At 42.2% G+C, this 23,389-nt stretch overlaps 1 protein-coding gene across 1 annotated transcript in view; it reads right to left on the bottom strand.

Moving 5' to 3' along the window:
* Nucleotides 1-4,944: 4,944 nt before the first annotated feature.
* MAS1 (MAS1 proto-oncogene, G protein-coupled receptor) overlaps nucleotides 4,945-23,389 on the bottom strand; it is a 32,699-nt gene continuing 14,254 nt past the window's right edge. The window contains exon 3 of the mRNA XM_016956571.4: nucleotides 4,945-21,609. Coding sequence (XP_016812060.2) covers nucleotides 20,596-21,573 — 978 coding nt within the window. The 5' untranslated portion in view covers nucleotides 21,574-21,609 and the 3' untranslated portion in view covers nucleotides 4,945-20,595. The remainder of the gene's footprint in view (nucleotides 21,610-23,389) is intronic.

Genomic DNA, 23,389 nt, shown 5'->3' with positions numbered 1-23,389 from the left:
ATATATTTATATATGTTATATATAATATATATTTATATATGTTATATATAATATATATTTATATATGTTATATATAATATATATTTATATATGTTATATATAATATATAATATTTATATATGTTATATACATTTATATATGTCATATATAATATTATATATGACATATATAAATATTATATGACATATATAAATATTATATATGACATATATAAATATTATATATGACATATAAATATTATATATGTCATATATAAATATTATATATGACATATATAAATATTATATATGACATATATAAATATTATAATATAATATTTATATATGTCATATATGTCATATATAATATTTATATATGTCATATATAATATTTATATATGTCATATATAATATTTATATATGTCATATAATATTTATATATGTCATATATAATATATATTATTTATATATGTCATATATAATATATAATATTTATATATTTCATATATAATATATAATATTTATATATGTCATATATAATATATAATATTTATATATGTCATATATAATATATAATATTTATATATGTCATATATAATATATAATATTTATATATGTCATATATAATATATAATATTTATATATGTCATATATAATATATAATATTTATATATGTCATATATAATATATAATATTTATATATGTCATATATAATATTTATATATGTCATATATATAATATTTATATATGTCATATATAATATTTATATATGTCATATATATAATATTTATATATGTCATATATAATATATAATATTTATATATGTCATATATAATATTTATATATGTCATATATATAATATTTATATATGTCATATATAATATATAATATTTATATATGTCATATATAATATATAATATTATATATGTCATATATAATATATAATATTTATATATGTCATATATAATATATAATATTTATATATGTCATATATAATAATATAACATATAACATATATAAATATATGTTATAATTTATATTATAAATTATATAACATATATAACACATATAAATATATATTTTTTTAAGAGACAGCGTCTCGCTCTGTCACCCAGGCTAGTGTGCAGTGGCATGATCTTGACTCACTGCAACCTCCACCTCCTGGGTTCAAGCAATTCTCCTGCCTCAGCCTCCCGAGTAGCTGGGATTACAGATACACACCACCACACCTGGCTAATTTTTGTATTTTTAGTAGAGATGGCATTTCACCATGTTGGCCAGGCTGGTCTTGAACTCCTGACCTCAAATGATCCACCCACCTCGGCCTCCCAAAGTGCTGGGATTACAGGCATGAGCCACCATGCCCAGCAAATGTGTTCTCTCTCTATGTATATACACACACACAGAGGGAGAGAGATTTATAAGGAATTGCCTCATGCAATTACAGAGGATGAGAGGTCGCAGGACCTGTAGTTGGCAAGCTGGAGATCCAGGAGAGCCCATGGTGTTTCAGTCCAGGTCTAAAGGCAAGAGAAGACCCCTGTCCTGGCGCAAAGATGGTCAGGCCGAGCCAGTGAATTCTCCCTTACTCAGCCTTTTTTGTTCTGCTCAGACCTCCAGCAGATTGGATGAGATCCATCCACGCTGGGGAAGGCAGTTTGCTTGACTTGGTCTTACAATTCAAATATTGATCTCATCCAGAAATGCCTTCACAGATAAAACAGAATAACATTTAACCACATTTCTGAGCATATCAATACCTAGTCAAGCTGATGTGAAATTAACCATCACAGATCTCAAACTACTTTGGCCCTTTGGAAGTCTCTGACCCAGACATTCCCCACCTTGTTGCTGAGTGACGTCACCTAGACACATAAGGCCCCTCTTTGACTCTCTCTGGCCCTGGAGTTCCCTTGCCCTCTTCTCCTTCTGGGAGGGTCTCCTGCTGTGAGGGAGCCCCCTCTTCTCAGGCAGCCCCACTCAAGCATCACCCAGTAAAGCTTATTGTACAGGGCTGCCTCTTCCTGATTTGCCTTGAAACCTTCAAGCTGACCACAGCAGTCCTCATTGTATCATTAAAGAACTTTCTTTTGACCCTTTCTGTTCCTGTCCAAACTCTTGGGGAAAAAATGATCACTTTCAAATCACCATGTCCTCTGCATCAAATCACTCCCCAAGGGGCTGGGCGCAGTGGCTCACATGCCCAGAACTGTGGGAGGCTGAGGCGAGTGGATCACTTGAGGTCAGGAGTTTGACACTAGCCTGGCCAACAGAGCAAAACTTCATCTCTACTAAAAATACTAAAATTAGCCAGGCACAGTGGCAGGCGCCTGTAGTCCCAGCTACTTGGGAGGCTGAGGCATGAGAATCACTTGAACCCAGGAGGCAGAGGTTGCAGTGAGCCAAGATCGCACCACTGCACTCCAGCCTGGGCAACAGAGCAAGACTCTGTCTCAAAAAAAAAAAAAAAAATCTGTCTCCAAGCTCATTGCATTTCTTATCCCTAGCTCAGGAATTCTGGTAGAGGGTGCACTAGGAAAGGAGAAGCAGGCTGGGTGAATTAAGTATCCTTTCTTCCACTGAAGCTTCTCTCAATCAACTTGGCAAAGTCAGAGCTTAAAACGCAAACTACTTTGAGAACTTTAGTGGTTCCCAAGTACTGAAAAGATTATGACACCCACTATGAACTTCAAATGAGAACAATATCAAACCGTAAAATTCAAAACTTATATGCATGCTGAAAGTAAAAATAATTTCTAGATCCTTCTGGATGCAAAATGCTAAATGAGTTTATTGAAAATGAATGTTTTGTTGAAATTTTTCTTATTCTGCTTTGTTTTTGAGCCCCTGACTTGCTGGCTTGCCTAGCACAAAGCAGTCCTGTATGGCTAACACTCCAGCGTGGTAAGAAACCAAAGATCTCTGAACCAGGATCGCATAATTTATGATTAGCATGGTGCATGGCATGCAGGAGGTGATCAATAAATGTTTGCACTAATTTGGAGAATAAAGTAGAGAATTATAATGACCACTTTAAAGCCACACACTGTGGAGAACTGCATTTTTCTTCCAGCTGACCTTAAGCCACTGAAATAATGTGTTATGGAAAGTATTGTACTATATTTATTGTTGTTTCTTTTTAAAAAAGAATATAAAGCTCCAGTTTCAATAAAGCCTGTAAAAAATGTCAAAAGGGAAAACAGTTCCTTCTTAACCAAACATTCAAGATTTCTAAATTTAAATAGTGAGGTTTTTTTTTTCCCCTCAGATCTCTTTTTGGTAGATGGAGGCTGCACTATTATATAACCCTTTCTGTTGCCAAAATACAATGTAAATTAACCAAAAGGTTAAAACTGTACCTTTAAAAATATCTTAAACATTTGTTTGAATCATGGAAAGAAAGGGTGGAAGGCAACTGACCTCTGATCTTTCATTTGCCTTATTATTTGGTAATTAATAAATATATTTAGAAATGTTCTTTCTGTCACAAAAATATTGGAAATAATGTTCCTTATAAAAAGATGTCAGACAGAACTTGTAAAATGCTATTTATAGCCTTTTCAGCAGAAAACTAAAGAATAATTGATTTGGCTTATTAAGTTCTGCCTATCTCTGGAAGCCAACAAAACTCCAAACTCCCAAGTTCTTAAATGTCAGAACCCTGTGATTAAATGTCTTGATATCTACAATCTGTCTGAGGCTATTATCTGTGGAAATGTATTTGCTTCTGCCAAATATATTATTCCCTAAAACACAGGGTGGTTGGGATTTTCTCTTGGTTAAAAGTTATCTAACATTAAAATGAGCACCTATTTGCAACTTCCGGAGAGATGTACCCCAGCAGGGGAGTGCAAATCAGAGAGAGACAACATCTTCCAAAAGTGCAGATCAGCCTCAAGTTAGCTCAGTTCGTGATTAGATTAAGATGATCAAACTCACTCTATCTTCCTAACCAAAGCTTGCAGCACACACCTCTGGAAGAAGATAATAATATCACCCATAACTGCAGCATTCTTAACTAGGGTTCCTGATATGGTTTGGCTCTGTGTCCCCACCCAAATCTCATCTTGTAGCTCTGATAATTCCCACATGTTGTAGGAGGGACCTGGTGGGAAATGACTGAATCACGGGGTGGGGTCTTTCCTGTGCTGTTCTAATGATATTGAATGGGTCTCATGAGATCTGACAGTTTTAGAAATGCCAGTTTCTCTGCACAAGCTCTCTCTTTGCCTGCTGCCATCCATGTAAGACGTGACTTGCTCCTCCTTGTCTTCTGCCATGATTGTGAGGCTTCCCCAGCCACGTGGAACAGTAAGTCTAATTGAACCCCTCTCTTTTGTAAATTGCCCAGTCTTGGGTATGTCTTTATCAGCAGCATGAAAACAGACTAATACAGTTACATTTTCATATAATTGGTTTCTTTGTAATCTCATAGATTTTATTTTCTGCATTTAAAAATATTCTTCAAGAAGGAGTCCTTAGGCTTCTCTAGATTGACAAAGGATTCCTGAGTCACATTTATTATATGCAGTGTCCAGAATTCAACCAAAAGTTTCCAGGCACATACACAAAAAATAGAACCAAGAATAAAATCAATTTCATTTCTACGTACTAGCAACAGGAAATATAATTATAGCAACCCCCCACCATCTACAATAGCAACAAAAACTATAGGGTGCCTAGAAATAAATCTAATAAAATATGTGCAAGACCATTACTCAGAAAATTATTAAAACTATTAAAAGTTATTTTAAAAGAACTATAAATGGAAAAATATTTCATATTCACATGTAAAAAAATACTTATCATAAGGGCACAATTGTGCTCCAAAACTGATCTATACATTCTATATAATTCCAAAACAAAATCTCAACAGTATTTTCATGTAACCTGAAAAGATATTCCAAAATCTATATGGGATGTTTTTTAAAATAAGTTCGTTCTGAAGAAAACGCTGAGACAGGGATACATGTGAAAGTAATTTATTAGGAAGTACTCCCAGAAAAAACTGGTAGTGCAATGGAGAATGCAAATGAATCCAAAAGAATTTGGGGAGACCCCTGGCAACAGTTGCTCTATTATCCTAAACAAAATGAACAGCAGAGGGAATTGCCCCTCCAGATATCAAGACTTATATAAGGCTATGGCAATTACAGCATTATGGACTTGCTAGAGAAATTTTTTAACATTGACCAGGGGAAAAAAGTCAGAGTGCTGGCAGAGCCATGCTCATTCTGAAAGCACTAGAGAAGAATCCTTCCTTGTCTCTTCCCAGCTCCTGGAGGTTGCTGGCAATCTTTAGTGTTTGCTGGCTTGTAGATGCCTCACTCCAACTTATCCTTCTTGTATTAGTTACTTTTCACAAGACTGGGCAATGTACAAAAGAAAGAGGTTTATTGGACTTACAGTTCCAATAAACCTGGGGAGGCCTCACAATCATGGTGAAGGTGAAAGGCACGTCTTATATGGCAGAAGACAAGAGAAGAGAGCTTGCGCAAGGAAACTCCCCTCTTTAAAACCATCAGATATCATAAGACTGATTCACTATCAAGAGAACAGTGCAGGAAAGATCCATCCCCATAATTAAATCACCTTTCACTGGGTTCCTCCCATGACATGTGGGAATCATGGGAGTTACAATCCAAGATGATATTTGGGTGGGGACAGAGCTAAACCATATCATTCCACCCCTGGCCCCTGCCAAATCTCATGTTCTCATATTTAAAAACCAATCATGCCTTCCTAACAGTCCCCCAAATTCTTTACTGATTTCAGCATTAACTCAAAAGTTCACAGTCCAATGTCTCATCTCAGACAAGGCAATCCCTTCCACCTATGATACTGTAAAATCAAAAGCATGCTAGTTACTTCCTAGACACAATGGGGGTACAGACATTTGATATATACCGCCATTCCAAATGGGAGAAATTGGCCAAAACAAAGGGGCTACAGGCCCCATGCAAGTCCAAAATCCAGCAGGGCATATTGAATCTTAAAGCTCCAAAATTATCTTTTTTGACTCCATGTCTCACATCGGGGCCATGCTGATGCAAAAGGTGGGCTCCCATTGTCTAGGGCAGCTCTGCCCTTGTGGCTCTGCAGGGTACAGCCTCCCTCCCAGCTGCTTTCACAGGCTGGTGTTGAGTGTCTGCAGCTTTTCCAGGCACATGGTGCAAGCTGTCAGTGGATCTACCATTCCAGGGTCTGGAGGACAGTGGCCTTCCTCTCACAGCTCCACTAGGTGGTACTCTGTGGGGGGCTCCAACCAACATTTCCCTTCTGCACCGCCCTTGCAGAGATTCTCCATGAGAGCCCCGCCCCTGCAGCAAACTTCTGCCTGGGCATCCAGGTGTTTCTATACATCTTCTGAAATCTAGGCGGAGGTTCCCAAACCCCAATTCTTGACTCCTGTGCACTCACAGGGTCAACACCACATGGAAGCTGCCAAGGCTTGGGGCTTGCACCCTCTGAAGCCATGGCCCAAGCTCTATGTTGGCCCCTTTCAACCATGGCTGTAGCAACTGAGATGCAGGGCACCAAGTCCCTAGGCTGCAGACAGCATGGGGACCCTGGCCCCAGCCCACGAAACCACTTTTTCCTCCTAAAACTCCAGGCCTGTGATGGGAGGGGCTGTTGTGAAGAACTCTGACATACCCTCGAAACATTTTCCCCACTGTCTTGAGGATTAACATTCATCTCCTCGATACTTATGCAAATTTCTGCAGCCGGCTTGAATTTCACCTCAGAAAATAGTATTTTCTTTTCTATCTCATTGTCAGGCTGCACATTTCCCAAACTTTTATGCTCTATTTCCCTTTTAAAACTGAATGCCTTTAACAGCACCCAAGTTACCTCTTGAATGCTTTGCTGCTTAGAAATTTCTTCAACCAGACACCCTAAAACATCTCTCTCAAGTTCAAAGTTCCACAAATCTCTAGGGCAAGGCAAAGTGCCATTAGTCTCTTTGCTAAAACATAACAAGAGTCACCTTTGCTCCAGTTCCCAAGAAGCTCCTCATCTCTATCTGAGACCACCTCAGTCTGGACCTTATTGTTCCTATCACCATCAGCATTTTTGTCAAAGCCATTCAACAAGTCTCTAGGAAGTTCCAAACTTTTCCACATCTTCCTATCTTCTTCTGAGCCCTACAAACTGTTCCAAACTCTGCCTGTTACCCAGTTCCAAAGTCGCTTCCACATTTTTCGTTATCTTTTCAGCAATGCCCCACTCTACTGGTACCAATTTTGTCCATTTTCACGCTGCTGATAAAGACATACCTGAGACTGGGCAATCTACAAAAGAAAGAGTTTTCTTCCCACAACATGTGGGAATTGTGGGAGTTACAATTCAAGATGATATTTGGGTGGGGACACATCCAAACCATATCACTTCTGTCTTCACATGGTTCTCTTATAAGGATATATGTCATTGTATTTAGGGTCAATCCTAATCCAGTATAACATCAATATAATTTAACTAATTACAGCTATAAAACCCTATTTCCAAATCAGGTCACATTCTGAGGTCCAGGTGGACAGGAATTTTGGGGGAGGCAGGGACTCTATTCAACTCAGTATACCATATGGCTAAGAGTCATAAAAGATGCTCAACCACTTTTGTAATCTGGTAAATGTAAATTAAGCCCACAACGTTATACCATTTTACACCCTGCAGATTGGCAAACATTGAGAAGTACAGAGAGAATGTGAAGGAAGTAGACTCATATATCGTGGATGGGAGTGTAAATTGGTTCACTTGATCTGACTGGCCCACCTTGAAAGCACTTCGGTATTGTTTTATAAATCTGACCTAGTAATCTTACTCCTAGGTATACACCCAAGAGAAATTCTTGCGGAAGTGTACAAGGAGACATATATAGAAACGTTGTTTAAATAGCAATATGTCCACATTTCAAAAAGTACCTGGAAACAGTCCACTGACAAGAGGATAAATAAAATCTAGTATATTTACTCAGTGGAATATATTTTAGCAGTCAAAATAAATGAACTACACTACACACAAAGACATTGAACCACTCTGCATAATGCTGAGTGGAAAAAACAATACAAAGAAAACTACATAGAATAGGATATGATTTTTATAGACTTCAAAAACACAAAAACTATATATTATGTAGCACACAAGTATGACAAAATGTTAATTGCAAGAGAGTGATAAAGAGAAGAAGTTAGGGTAGCAGTTGATGCAGACATAAGTAGATTAAACATGGACATCATAGCTGCCTTGATGGAATTTTCAAAAGCAAAATCTGAATGTGGTACACAGGAAGGCAAAAAGGTAAATCATTTATTTGTTTATATATATATATATATATAACCTCTCCGGAGACTTGCTGCTGAGAACAAAGGGTAGGGGGACCTGGGCTGCATCATTCTGGAAAAGGAAGGGCTCCAAACTGCGGAGGGAGGTAGGGTGCATAACGACATTTTGTTTATTTTAAAACATTTAAGCTCCTTGGTGAAAGAAGATGTATTCGGTTGCTGTAAAAGTAGTCGCGAGTTTTTGCGTTTACTTTCAATGGCAAAAACCGCAATAACTTTTGCACCAACCTATAGATACCTGCTAATTATTACATAATGCATCTTTTATTCATAACTGTGTGTACTGTTAATCCTTATCTTCATCAAATCAGTTTCATTCTTCTTGGTTCCTTATTTTGCCATGCCCTTGGCCTTGTGCATTATCATCTAATTTATCTCCTATTCTCCCCAAGACACTTTAGAACTGCCCTTCATGCTTCCACCCCCATCTTCTTATGTCTTCCCTCTGTACCCTCCCACTTCCAGGCTCTGCTCTGGAACATTTATGCTGTTTGTGGCCCTCAGGACACAGGACCACGGGATCCTTTTTCAGTAGGAACAACCACCAGGTGAGATGGACCTGTGAGGTGGGAATTTCCAGATACTCCCTGGAATCCATACTCAAGTCCCTGCACAGCGTTCTCCACTCTCTCGGTTCTTTTCTTGTTTGCAAGCAGTGTTGGTGCAGCTGAATGCAGAACCTTCCATTAAAACCTGAAAAGAGAACATTGGAGCAGCCCCAGTTCCATTTCCTCCATGAAGTGTAAGCGTAACATGCCACACTGCAGCAGCTGGGCTGGAGGAGGAAGGCAGGCGAACGAGTGAAGAGCCAGAACACCAAGACTCGTTTCCCAACAGTGCAACTCCACACTACTTATCTCTCTGAAAGATCTGAAGCTTGAAGGAACATCTTAGTCTCTCCCCAGTGATTCCTCATAGCATCTACATGACATGTCAATTTCTCAACTTACTTTTAATGATAACAGTGAAAGTGAATCTTCAGTCAATATGGGAATGAATGTAATACTGGGTAAGATGAAGAGCAGAGCTCTGGGCTCAGACCGTCAGTTTGAATTCTGGTTCTAATGCTTGACTAGTTTCAGGACTGTGGGAATGCATGGAGAGGTGGAATCTCCTCTGACTCAATCTCCGTTCTAAATCCAGGCTGTGAATCAGCCAGGGGCTGAGACCTCTGCTGGGAACGCTTCCTGAGAAAGTTTTCTCTGTGAAGGTCTCCATCATCCAACAGACACTTCTGAGATCTAAGGCCCACTCTCTGCCTCATCTTCCACATCAGCCCTTTTACTGAATTCAGATCAGCTCTGATGAGCCCCTCTGGTCACTCGAGGTCATTTCTTACCACGTGAGAGAAAGAGCATGGGCTCATCAGGCCTCACAGGCCACTTCCCAAGCATTATAACTTCATTCCGTTCTTCACCATACTCTTGTCTGTGCAGGGAGGGGAAGTGCAGGGGCCCAGGGGCTGTCATATTTCTGCAGCCCTCAGCAATGTTCTGCTGTCACTGGCATCGTCTTCCCTCACTTCTGTTCAGCAACTTTATGAAAAATAAGGAAAATGATCAAAAGTTGGTGTCTTCGTCTGTTCAGGCTGCTATCACAAAGTCCCATAAACTGGGTGGCTCATAAACAACAGAAATTTGTTTCTCACACTTTTGGAGGCTGGAAAGTCTAAGATCAAGGCACTGGCAGATTCAGTGTCTGGTGAGGGCTGCTTCCTGGTTCATGGACAGTACCTTCTCACTGTGTCCTCACGTGGTGGAAGGGCTGAGGGAGGTAATGGGAGGCCTCCTTTTCAAGGGCACTAATCTCATTCATGAGGGCCTTATCTTCAGCACCCACTTACCTCCCAAGAACTCCACCTCCAAATACCGTCACATGAAGGGTTAGGATTTCAACATATGAATCTGGGAGTACACAAGCTTTCAGGCCATACCAGTTGGGCAGGAGGTCTGCAAGGAGAAGTCAAAGCAAGCAGGAACTGTCTAACATGATAATGCTCGAAGCGTTGTGGGAGAGGGTGCTGAGCCACTGTCCTGGAGGAGAAAATGGCTGGACGTCGAGGACTGACACAGGCCACTAGGCTGATAGGCCAGCTTTATCCATGTAAAGATAATATAGATTATTCTTTTCCATATGTCTACGCCTAAAATTCAACTGGGAAATACCCTTGTTCTTGGTCTGTAGAAATAAAAGAAAAGATTTGGGGATGCTAAACCCTCCAAAAATACTATCAGCATTGTCACGCACTCACTGGGTTAGCAAGCTCCTAGCTTAGTCACATGCAGAAGGAAGACTGCTTCTCAGCCCTCATCTATTTTCTCTCCTCTTGGAAGAAGAAAGACAGGAAGTGCTCAGTGGCTCAATTCAATTATCATAAGCATTCAACCATCTTTAACTAGAGCTAATGAGCCTGAAGGATTTTTAATGATGTTTTATTGTGTCATTATTTTGTTTTAAGTGTTTTAAGGAATGTTTTGAGCTTTTGACATTTGCCTAAGGGCAACTAATTCTAAAGGGTTCATTTGATTAAAAGCATACATCAATAAATCAATGTAATACTGACCTTTGCAACTGAGTTCCTGAAATATTTATCCTGCAACTTGGGACAAGGCTTATGTTCCTCGTTAAGGATAGTGATGGTACAGAACCTGCAAGTGCTAATCAACCCAATATGAGGAACGTTCTGGTTTTTAATTTGTTAGCAACTGCATTTTATTCATGCTGTACCCAGAAGCCATATGTGAGATCCTCATCCTTCTAAAAGCCCAACACAAAATTCTCATGCATGAACATTTTATTCCTGATCTCTGAAAAGTTCCAATAATTCCCTCTGAATCCAGAGAATATAGTTTGATACAAGTGAACAAAATGGTCCCTGAGCATGTAGAATTGGAATTCTATTTACAGGCAATGTACTTACTACAGAAAATCTCTCATTTTTTAAATCACCTTGTGATTAATCCAAAACAGAATTTCTCAACTTTACACCAATCTCATCCATCAGGTTTGGGTCAGGATGTCTGCTGGTCCTTCTGCAAAGTTAAATCCACCAGGAAACAAGGAAGATTTGCCACCACCGAGGTCAGGATTGTCAAATGGACGTGCTGCAGCCACACTGGAGACCATTTCAGAACAGGGAATTCCCAAAACACTCCAGGCTGGAGGTGGCAAAGTCCGGCCACTACCAAATCTGGCTGCCACCTGTTTTTGTAAAACCCACAAGCTGAGAATAGTTTTTTTACATTTTTAAATGGTTGAAGGGGAAAAGAAAGAATTTCTATGACATGAAAATTACATGAAATTCAATTTTTAGTGTCCATAATGAATTTGTTGGCGTGCTGCCATCCTCGTTCATCTAAGCAGTGTCTGCTTTCACACACCCACAGAGTTGTCATTGCAGCACAGACTGTACGGCCCGCAAAGCCAAGAGTGGCTGCTATCCGGCCCTCAACAGCAGCTTCATTGGAATCAGGGGAGTCTGCACTCACTTGGAAATACAGGTTTGAGGTGGGTTGTTGAATTGGCCTTGTGTCTTTGCCTCTCACTGGCAACAGTGCCAGTGCTCCACTCACTGGAGTGAAGATGAAGAGGAGGTTTGTCTTCATCCTTCATCACCCAAGTATTGACTTGGCACCTGTCTCGGGGCCATGTGCTGCCCAGCATCCTGAGAAACACACCGAGTGCCTTGAAAGTACAATAACTCACTTTTTTATTGTGGTAAAATATACATAACATAAAATTTACCACCTGAAACATTTTTAAGAATACAGTACAGTGGGGTTAGCTACATGCCCATTGTTGTGCAATAGATCCCCAGAACATTTTCATCTCCTCAAACTGAAATTCAGTTCCTACTAAACACTAACTCCCCACTCCCTCCTCCCTCCAGCCCCCGGCCACCACCATTCTACCTTCTGTCTCTATGAATCTAACAACTCTAAGCCCCTCATATGAGTGGAATCATACAGTCTTTGTCCTTCCGGGCCTGGCTTATTTCACTTTACATAATGTCCTCAAGAAATAACTAACATTTGCTTGATGCTTGAAAGTTTACACAGAACTTCCTTGTGCATTATTTCACTTACTTGGCACAGCTACTTCGTGGGGTAGGTTACTTTAATTCCATGATAGCAGATGCCATTGGTCAGCCCTGAAGCCACCCCTGTAGTCACTTGCAGATAGATCCTGTACCTGCCCATGGCTCCCTGTGTCACTCTGCCTAGACATATTCCCTGCTTTAGGCCATGCTCGGCCTGAGCACAGGGCAGGCCAGGAAGAGCTGGGAGTTGACGTCGGGGAGTGATGCTCCCTATTGAGGGGCAGGAGGTGGGGGTCAGCGCCACGGCTCCTTCGTCCTTCCAGGAGGGCAGTTCTGAGGTGGGGCCTCACTGTCCTGGGCCCTTGTTCTCCTTCACTCACCCTTTGCTAACTTCCTCCTTTCCCTGTCTAAATTCCCCACTTTCTCCCATGCTCCTCTGGATGATGGCCACATGAATTACTTGCACTAAATCCTTGTCTCAGGATCTGCTTTGGGTGGAACTCCAACTAAGTCACCAGTCACAGAGACTAACTTGTTGACACTTGCCAAGCTACTAAGTAGGCAGGCTTCTAGTCCTGTTTTCTCATTCCAGAGGCCTCTGCCTCAGGCATTAACAGGCTGGTGTTGGCCAAAATGTACCATACAGGTAATGTTAGCATCAAGCCTGCAAATCACTCCTTCCCCACAGGAATGCCTGCAGGAAAAATAACCTCAACCAGGGCACCTTGCAAAGATGCTGAAGACCTCAATCAGACTGCTCTGTAGAAACGTTATACTCAGTGAACTAGTCCTATTTCCAGCAGGATATACCTAATCTGTCAAGATTGTTTATTATAAATAAATTTGGGATTTATAGGTTTATGGGGGAGGGAAGCTGGAGAAAGGGTACGGGTAGTCACATAAGTATATTCTACCCGTGTAATGAACAACGTGCAAAATGGAGGCACCCCCAAACTTCACCAGTTTCCTTTGAGAACAATGTTTCTTTGTATACGTTGCTCAAAACTCATCAGTCAATGTGAAACTAAAGCGTGTGCCAATGTAGGAGAAGGGGACATTTTGGGAGAGCTCAACAAGATGGCAGAATAGAAGATTCTCTGGAACCTTTCCCCCCACAGAAATATATTCCAACTATTCAAAGACAAGAACACCACCCTGAATTCACCAGAACTTTGGGGAGAAGCTGAGAAACCCCCTAGGTCCACAGAATTGAAAGAAGCCAGAACTGGTAAGAGAAACAATCAATTCGGACTGTGCCACCACTCCCAGCTGGCATAGTGTCACTCAGAGAATGTCTCTAGATCCATGGTTTCCAAGGTGACAGGAGAGAATTACAGGTGAGCATTTTATCTCCCCACTGATCTGGTCATCTTCATGGGACACCCACTCTGGCCCCGTCCCACAGGAACCACTGGGAATGCCAGGATAGCTGAATGACCTGGGGTGAACTGGGGACAAAAAGCCAAGCACTGATTGCAGCAACTGGTGTACTGGTGCACTCTGAGCTCTGATCAGTGGGGACACCATGGTGAAGGGACTGGCTGGCACAATCCACAGGGAGGTCCAAATCCCTGGCTGCATTTTCCACGAGCCTAGGTATACTCGAGAGCCCTCCCCTGGCCTGGAAACAACGAAAAGCTCAAGATTAAGTTCTGATACCCACTTACATCTTCCCTGAACTGGGAAATGTTGACAGAGCAGCAATATAGTTCCAGGGCAATGTTTAAGTTCCAGTGCTCACCGCAAGTCTCACTCAGAACAGGAAGAAACAACAGACCAGAGTTTAAGTTCCAATACTAAGTAGCAAAGCTCTGACACCACCAAGAACCCTTAAAAAACTGTCAGAGGTGACTATCTTCTCAATTGCACAGGGATCGACGTGAAGTGCAAGGACTGTGAAAACTCAGGGGAAAACGACACCATCAAAAGAGATAACAAAGCTGTAGCAATGGACCCAGAAGAATTGAAGATCTCCGAAATGTCTGACAGAGAATTCAGAGAATCACAAAAAGTACAGATAGAAAACTAAATGACATTTGGAAAACAATCTAGAAGCAACATGAGAAATTTGACCAAAAAAACCCCAGAAATAATTAAAACTGTTGGTCTCCTCCAGAAAAGAGTGTTTCATTTGTGCCTGGCACTTGCCTCTTATCATTTGAATCATTAGTTTCATGTTGGGTAAGATCTGTAAGTCACTCTGAATTCGCTTTAACAATTCAACCCTTGGTATGAACATGTATATGTACACATTTAAATAATTAGTGTAAGAGGATCTCCTTATCCATGAATGACTGGTTTTAGTAAAAGATTGTTAAAAAGGAATCTTGTTAAAATGAGGACCAAAATTTCATAGAAAATCATGAAAAAAGTGAAATTAAAGTCATGAAAATTGTTTTAATTTTGCTTTACTAAAACTCATTATAATTTCAACAACATGCCAATAATTTTAAGCAAATGAGACCCCAATAGCTGATTTTTGGCCTTTAGGAAAAGCTAAGTCTCAGGAGACTTCCTTCCAGAACACAATCACCATGTTGTAAGAAACCCAAACCACATCAAAGGGCCTTGTGTAGGAACTCTGGTCCACCTTTCCAGCTGAGCCCCAGGAAATGACCAGCCTTGTGAGTGTACCACCTCGATTGCCCTGCCTAGTCAAGCCTTCAGGTGGCTTCTGCCTCAGCCAACAACTCACTACAACTACAAGAGACGCCAAATGAGAAACTGAACTCAATCAACCCATGGAGCCTTGAGAAATGACAATACATTGTTGTTTTAAGCCACAAAAGTACTTAATTTTTTGGCATAATTTTTCTTTTTTTTGAGACGGAGTCTCACTCTATCACCCAGGCTGGAGAGCAGTGGTGCGATCTCAGCTTACTGCAACCTCCGCCTCCCAGGTTCAAGCAATTCTCCTGCCTCAGCCTCCCAAGTAGCTGGGATTACAGGTGCCCACCACCACACCCAGCTAATTTTTGTATTTTCAGTAGAGATGGGGTTTCACCATGTTGGCCAGGCTGGTCTCAAACTCCTGACCTCAGGTGATCTGCTCACCTCAGCCTCCCAAAGTGCTGGGATTACAGGCATGAGCCACCGTACCCAGCCAATTTTTCTGCCTTTACTTAATGGTTACTTTTGCTGAACATCAAAAAGTGGGTAATTTTTGCAAAAATATCTAAAGACTTCAGCAGTTTTCCCAAGAGCCTCTCTTCAACATTTGATATTAAAACGCTTCTTTTTGGAAGCTCCCATCTCATCATCATCCTTGTTTATTTACCTCTGATTCAGCTGCTAACCGGTCTAACTCCGCTCCATGCTCTTTTATCAATAGTTGAAGTGTATTTTAGCAGTTCTGTGACACCTCTCTTACCACCTTCACAGAATCCTGAATGTTTGTCAAGATCATCAATTAAAGTTCGAGGACAGTTTGCACATTGACTCTCAGGCATCACAAGACTGATCCACAAAACTGTAGATGAGGCAGCAAGAGAGACTCTGGTGCTAAGCAGGGGGATGCCTGATGGTACCCATTTTATAAGTGATACATTTGCTAATGTTTTCATAGCAAGGATTTTTGTTTCCCATATAACCTTGCAAAGTTAAACAGTCAAATGTTAGGTTAAAGAGAAAAGAAGCTTCTTGTTTGTGGAATCAAGCAAGCAAATACTTGATTGCTCCCACCTCCTCCTTTCTTCACTTCTACCACCCACTCCTCACCATCTCATTCAGCAGCCTGAACAGCTGGGTGTCTTGTCTTGTGCTGCTCCTCTCCATGAGAAAAAGCACAGGAAAAAGTATGTATGACTTGATGTGTTTTCCTTTCCAGAAGTGATTCCTAATTTAAGAAGAGGTTGAGTAAAAAGACAAATTTCAGCCTAACAGAACTACTCTTCTAATGGTGAAATTGTAGGGACGCCCATAAAGCATCTTCTAAGTGCTCCTTAAACAACTCCATGAAGGCAGCCAACGATCCCATCTCCATCTCCATCAGTCACTGGAGCTGTGAGGCACAAAGAGAGGGGATGGCTGCTGGTGGCTCTCCAGTTGCTCATCTCAGTGCATACAATGCTGTCTCCAGAGAAACAACCAGTATGTGTGGCAGGGAGCAGGCTAGTCAAGGCCAGTGGTGCTGTTCACCAACCCTCCTCCATCCTGATTCCTGAAAATTCTGTCCTCCGTTATCCTGGACTGAAATTGATGGTGCAGGACAGAGAGGGAGAATTGCTGGTGAAATGCCATCGGGCAGGCAACAGGGGAAGGGGTTGGAGCATCTTAGCCAGGGTATCACCTTAGCCAGGGAGGGGCATAGTGAGTTCCCCCTGAGCACACAGGGGAGAGGCTGATATGAAGGAGATGTAGCTAGGTCAGCAGAGGGGACAGCGGGGATGTCTGGAAGAGTTCTTCCAGTTGCTTCTATTCCCGTTGTGTAAAGGGGAGCCAGCCATCATTTGCTGAGAGTGAGGAAGGGAAAGATGTGGAAAGTCTGGGAAAGAAAAGGTATGGCACGGTTATCCAGGAACTCAGCTTCCAGAGGCTCTCCTGAGTCTCTAATGCTTGAGCTGGACGTAGATGGATAAATGGAGTTTGCTAGATTAAAAAAAGGTAGAGCAATCTGTGCAAAGGGAATAGCATAGCAAGGGGGACAGGGTGACCAGCGGTGTACTTCACTGAAAAAAGAATAGGGGCAGGCCCGGCGCAGTGGCTCACTCCTGTAATCCCAGCTACTTGGGAGGCTGAGGCAGGAGAATTGCTTGAACCTGGGAGGTGGAGGTTGCAGTGAGCCGAGATCACGCCACCGCACTCCAGCTGGGGCAACAGAGCAAGACTCTGTCTCAAAAAAAAAAAAAAAAAAAAGGAAAAGAAAAGAAAAGAAAAAAGAAACGGTGGGGAAATGAATGGGTTACAAGCACCTGCAGGACATTGGGTCAAAAAGTCCATTAGATGATTGGACACACAGGACTGAAGCCCAGCAAAGGGTTCTGGTCAGCAAATGTCTATTTGAGGTTCATTAATAAGCAGGTGATTATGGATCAGGATCCAGGGAGAGTTCTCAGAAAGAGGAGAGCAGAGGCCCAGCCACTGAATTATGGAAAATGTGTCCATTTAAGGGAGGAGCAGTAGAAGAGGGAGGAAAGAAGTGAGAAGATTCCAATCAGGAAGATAGGATTCAAAAAGAGAGCTGGAGAAAAATGTAGCAAACTAGAATCCAAGAAAAGAGATAATTTCAGGAAGACTGTGGGTATTAAATGCCACAAAAGGCATAGGTAGAAAACAGCCCATCAGATTTGACACTGTGGAAGTTACTCACCTTCCTATCCGGACCAATCTCTCTATGATGGTCAGGCTGCAAGACAAATGGCAGGATGTTGAGGGGTGAATTGTGGCAAGAGTCAGGACAGTGAGTGTGGAAGAGCCTTTCCAGAAGGTGGTTTGGAAGGAAGGGAGGGAGGGGAGATAGAAACTGGAAAGGACTGTGGGGCAAGGAATGGCTTCTGGTTAGGTGGAAGCAATTTGAGTCTATTTATATGTACAAAGGAAACAGCCCAGAGAGGGGTGCAGTGGATTCGACCACCACAGCAAATAAGCTGGGGCTACAGCAGTGAGCAAAGCTACGTCCCTGCCCTCAAGGAGCTTGTAGTCTAGCGTGAAGAGACAGAGAACGAGCAAATAAGCAAATCGATATATGGCATGATGAGTGCTGAGGAGAAACCCCAGTGGGCAGGGGAGGGAACAGAAGAGGCTGCATGCAATATGGGGGTGGCAGGAAGAGCCCCTGCTGCGGTGACCTCTGCCACACAATTTTGTTCCTAACACTTGTCAAACAAACTTGTGTGCAGCCTGGTGTTGTAGTTATGCGGTGTCTCTCTCTCCTATGACATAGACAGCGGCTTCCGCTTCCCCGTCTTTGCCTTGTCCACATCATGGTGTTCTGCAGAGAAGGCTGTGCATGAATCTTTGTAGTAGGAATGCTACAAACCCTTCCCGTTCAGTTAGGACAGGCATTATCCAAACAATCTCCTCCCCATCCCCAGGGAATTCTCGGAAGTGGCACCTAGTAACCTACAATGACTTAGGCAAATTGTCTGAATGCCTAAAGGATACAAATGATTTAGTATTCTCTACATATTTGCAAATTTACTTAAATCTTCTTGTTATAGTTTTAACCTTACAGTTCACTTTGGGAATGGGTTTGGGGGAAGAGAGAAAGAAATTAGTCTTTATAACCCTGCCAAACTCTGAATCCTACCTCCTACCTCTTGGTAAGGCATCATTTTAAAAGGTTAGAATAATTTTTATATTCATTATCACATTCGATTTCCCCACTTTATCTGCAGAAAAACAATAAATAGGGGCTTCCTATTAGTTCACCATATTTTCCTTAGTAGAAATTCCTTGTATCTGATAGTCTTTAAGGTCCTCTTTGAGACTAAGATCCCCTTAGAGATGAGACGAGGTTGGCCCCCTTTCCCTACCCCAGAGGCCAGCACACAGCACACACAGGAGAGGACAGGAAACAGAGGGGAGTTGCTCTGATCTCCATATTCTGTTCTTTCCCAGGGAAAATGCTCTGTTTTCAACCAAAAACAAGATCATTCTAAATGTCATTGCTCCACACCCCATCTGGGCTCCTGAAAGCAAAGCTGCCTTGTTTCTGAATCAGATGTTGTCACCCACTGAAAAGCCTCCTGCATCCAAGCTTGGCTGGCAGTGGGGTCCTTGCTCGAGGGGACAGACTCCTCTCCCCCAGCGAAGCTGCCCCACATCATTTCTTTTGAGAAAGGAAGAGGATGGGGAAGGACAAGCAGCAACAGAGAACCATTACATCACTGCCTCTCTGACCTTTTAAAGAGCAAATGGTTAAAATAAATACGATCGGGCTCATTTCTATGGACTTGAACATTTTACAACCTGTAGAATCATGTGACATATTGCCCTTTTGTGGAACTCCTAGAAGGGACAGAAGGAAATAAACATAGCTATGCGACGGGCTTCACAGCTAAAACCCAGGACGTGCAGTGTCTGGAGGGCAACTCATGGCAGGCAAGAGGCAGAGCCCACCCTGGAGTGCTGAGTAAAGATTCTGAGGAAGTCATGCAAGGATCTGTCATGAGCAAAAATATCAGAGTCCTCCAGGATGTGACCACATTTTCATTAGCCCTTGCCACTGAGCCTCCTTCCAGGTGTGATGAAAAAAAAAAAAAAAAAGCCTCAGGAGGAGAGGAGGCAGACAGGTGCAGAGACCCGCACTTGGCTGCAGGTGAGAACTCTGGCTACAAATAACCCACCTCTTCATGGGGGAGGAAGGTCCCAGTCACCCCCAGGAAGTCATAAATTCAACTCCATTCGTAAAAATGTTTATGCAATCAAAGGATTTCAAAACACAGACTTTCATTTCATCTAGTATTCCCACAGAGGGAAGGGGAGCCACGAGAAACTCCTCTACTGGTGGCCAAATGTATTTCTTCACAACCTGAAATGATGCACTAGCACACGGCTTGTTAGATCATAACATCCGCGATGTTTTTCAATAGAGGTGTAATGCCATGAAATGCTTTCATGCTGCAAGCAAGAAGAAGACCTTCGTAAATTTACATTCAATGTGTAAAAACACATAATAACTTCTGTGCATGATAGAGCTGTGTGTGTGTGTGTGTGTGTGCTTTACAAAACAAAAATTTATATCTTGTCTACCATTGAAGGGAGTGAGGAGAGACTGATATTTGTTGAACATCCACAATGTGCCAGGTACTTTACAAGCCTCATCTTCTCATTTCATCCTCACAGCAGACCAAGGAGGTATAGACTATTGCCGCGACCATTTTATGAGTGAGAAAATGAGGCTCTGAGAGGTTTAACAACTTGCCTGAGGTCACACAGGAAGCGACCCTTGTTCTTCCTGCTACATCAAGCTGCCTCCTCAAGTTCCAACAAATAGTTTTGTTACCTTGTCCCGTACACATCTGTAAATCTTCCTGCAAAAGTCATTTTTATGGTTCATGGTAAGATGCTGCCAAAAGAGCTGAAAGAAATAGAGTCTTTGTCAAGTACAGAAATGACAGGTCATTTCCAGAAGATACAGTACAAGAGTTCAATTTCATCATTAATTAGTATCTCATGCATATGGGATGAGATGTCCTTCTGTATCACATTTAGGAGATACTTAAGTCATATTCCAAGCACAAACTAAAAATGACCTGTGCTCCACCATTTTTATCCACAACTTCCCTCACAGTTCTTAGACGACAGTCTCAACTGTGACCGTATTACAATTGTCTTCCTGGCGCCGAGGTTGCATTTCATCTTTGAAAGCCCTGGTCAGAACAACTTTTAAGGACTCCTTGAATCTCTTCTTCTTACTGCTTCCCACAAAGAAGTAAATGAAAGGGTTGGCGCTACTGTTGATTGTGGAGAAGAGCAGGGAAATGTGGTGTAGGTTCCCAAAGGTCGACCAATACTCATAGTACAGCAGGTAAAGGAGTCTCATGGGCATAGCGAAGATGAGGAATATAATGATGGTGACCATGATGACTATGTAAAGCTTGGAGGAATGGGAAGCCCACGTGTTCTTCCGGATCTTCACGACCAAGATGGTGCTGGACACCAGCATGAGGGGCGTGAAGACCAGGAAGCTCAGGATGGCTATAAAGATGATGACTGCCCGGCAGTCACTCCGAGAGTGACTCTCTTCTTCTCTGTCGATGCACATGACATACTCCATGGTGGTCACCAAGCAAGAAAGAGCCCACAGAAGGGCACAGACCAATGCCGACTGGTACTTGGGGCGATGGCATCGGTACCAGATGGGGTAAAGGACTGACAGGCACCTCTCCACACTAATGGCCGTCAGCAGATAGAGGCCCGTGTTGTAGCCAAACAGAAAAGTCACTGATAATGTGACAATTGTGTAGTAATGGCCAGAAGAAAGCTCATAATCTAAAGCATAGTCGATAGACAAGATGAAAATACAGAAGAGCAGTGAGATGTCTGCGATAGACAGGTGGGTGATGTAGACAGTGAAGGGATTTCTTCTCATCCGGAAGCACAGGAACCAGAGGAGAATCCCATTCTCAACAAAGCCCACTGGGGAGATGCTCATAATGACCCAGTGCACGATGGGGATTTGCCGATGTGCATTCCCGACTGAGGCGTTCCTGCCAGTTGAGATGTTCGTGGGTTCCTCAACAACAAATGATGTCACGTTTGACCCATCCATGAGGAGGCCTCAGGCTGGAACTCTTCAGGTAATTTTCTGTAAATATGTCCAGAACAAAACAAACACAAAAAGCCATGAAAATTGTTGAATTGGAATAAAAGGGAGAAATTCAGCTATAAGTCATAATCTTCATGTTATTTAAAAAAAGTTTAACAGACTCTACAGTTATCTTTGTCACAATGATAAGATTAGGCCTTTAGGACCTGATAAGAAAGGAACTTAGACCTGATAAGACTGAGAACTGATTGAATGACCCTTCTGGATCCCCAGTGATAACCATTCATTCTATATCATTGTGTGCTTGTGGCTTAGTGCCAAAAAGGAGATGGCCAGGCAAGAGTGGCCGAGTGCCCTGTGCGGGACCCATTTCCAGTTCTGGCCTGAGCTTTCCTAATGGCATTTTGAAAATCATTTCATCTTCTGTGCCTGCATTCATTTGCCTGAGGGACCAGGTTGACTGCATTAAGACTTGATGACAAAACGCATGTCTGGGCAATGCTGCCACTGTAATTTTTTAATACATGAAGTGCCATAAGCAGTAAGGAGAGGGAGTGCCTGGGACAATGGGTTTAATACTGTACCAATATTGCTTAAAGTGTGAACAATCAAAAGGCATTTATTTTACACGGCTTCAATATCTGCGACAAAGCTGGGCACCTGCTCAGACTACGTAAGCCAGGCAAGCCATTGATGTGTGGACTGGATGGAGAGCCCTAACAAGACGTATGTACGTCCCCACAGACCACAGGCCAGATGGTGCGGGAAACACCATCGCCAGATGCCAGACAAAGCACTCAAAAAAAATTTTTTTTCTAGTTTGTGTGCATGCATGTGTATGTGTATGTAGTAAAACATTGTTCTTTGCTTTCTGAACTTTGTCCATAAGAAGTTGATCAAAATAACTTTTTTTTTTTTTTTGAGACAGAGACTTGCTCTGTCGCCAGGCTGGAGTGCAGTGGCGAGATGTTAGCTCACTGCAACCTCCGCCTCCCAGGTTCAAGCGATTCTCCTGCCTCAGCTTCCTGAGTAGCTGGGACTACAGGCGCGTGCCACAATGCCTGGCTAATTTTTTGTATTTTAGTAGAGACGGGGTTTCACCATGTTGGTGAGGCTGGTCTTGAACTCCCGACCTCAGGTGATCCACCTGCCTCAGCCTCCCAAAGTGCTGGGATTACAGGTGTAAGCCACCGTGCCGGCCAATCAAAAGAATATTTTTAGTGAATAGATATCTGTCTTTTCCTCCTGAGCTCACCTGAAGCGGAATAATACATAAATGTGTTATTTTGTGGCACTTGAATGGCTCTGGTGATATTAGACATTTCTAGAATCAAGTCAGCAGAGCCCCAGCATGTGCAGGGCCCTGAGCTGTGATCTCAGTACAGCCGGGCCTGGACCCTGGACCAGCAGGTAGCCTTTGGGTTGGCGAAACAGGTGTTTCCTTCCAGCGATGTGATCCAGGCACCCAGGAGGACACTGCCTCCGTGGTCCCAATCACACCTATCCCACTGACACTTCCCTCAGCTGTTCTAATGGGATGCAGGAAATTACTTTCACTGGAGGAGAGCTTCCTTTTACTTCATAATTAGTAGACAGAGACCCGGATAAGAACCCACACAGGATGAGAGCTCGCATGCCCTGTCATACCTAACCAAAGCCCTGCTGTAGAGACCAGGCCTTGTTAGAAGTTTGCAAGTAAGACCACCATGTTCCCCAAATTCTCCCCCCACACATTTAGCCCATGCCAGGCACTGTGCTAGGCACTGGGACATGGCAGTAAATAAAACAAAGTGCCGGCCTGGTGGAGTCTGCATCCCAG

This window comes from Pan troglodytes, chromosome 5 (genome assembly GCF_028858775.2).
Source record: "Pan troglodytes isolate AG18354 chromosome 5, NHGRI_mPanTro3-v2.0_pri, whole genome shotgun sequence".
Taxonomy (NCBI): domain Eukaryota; kingdom Metazoa; phylum Chordata; class Mammalia; order Primates; family Hominidae; genus Pan; species Pan troglodytes.
Note: the sequence above shows the minus strand (reverse complement) of the source record. Positions and strands in the feature narration are given on the sequence as shown.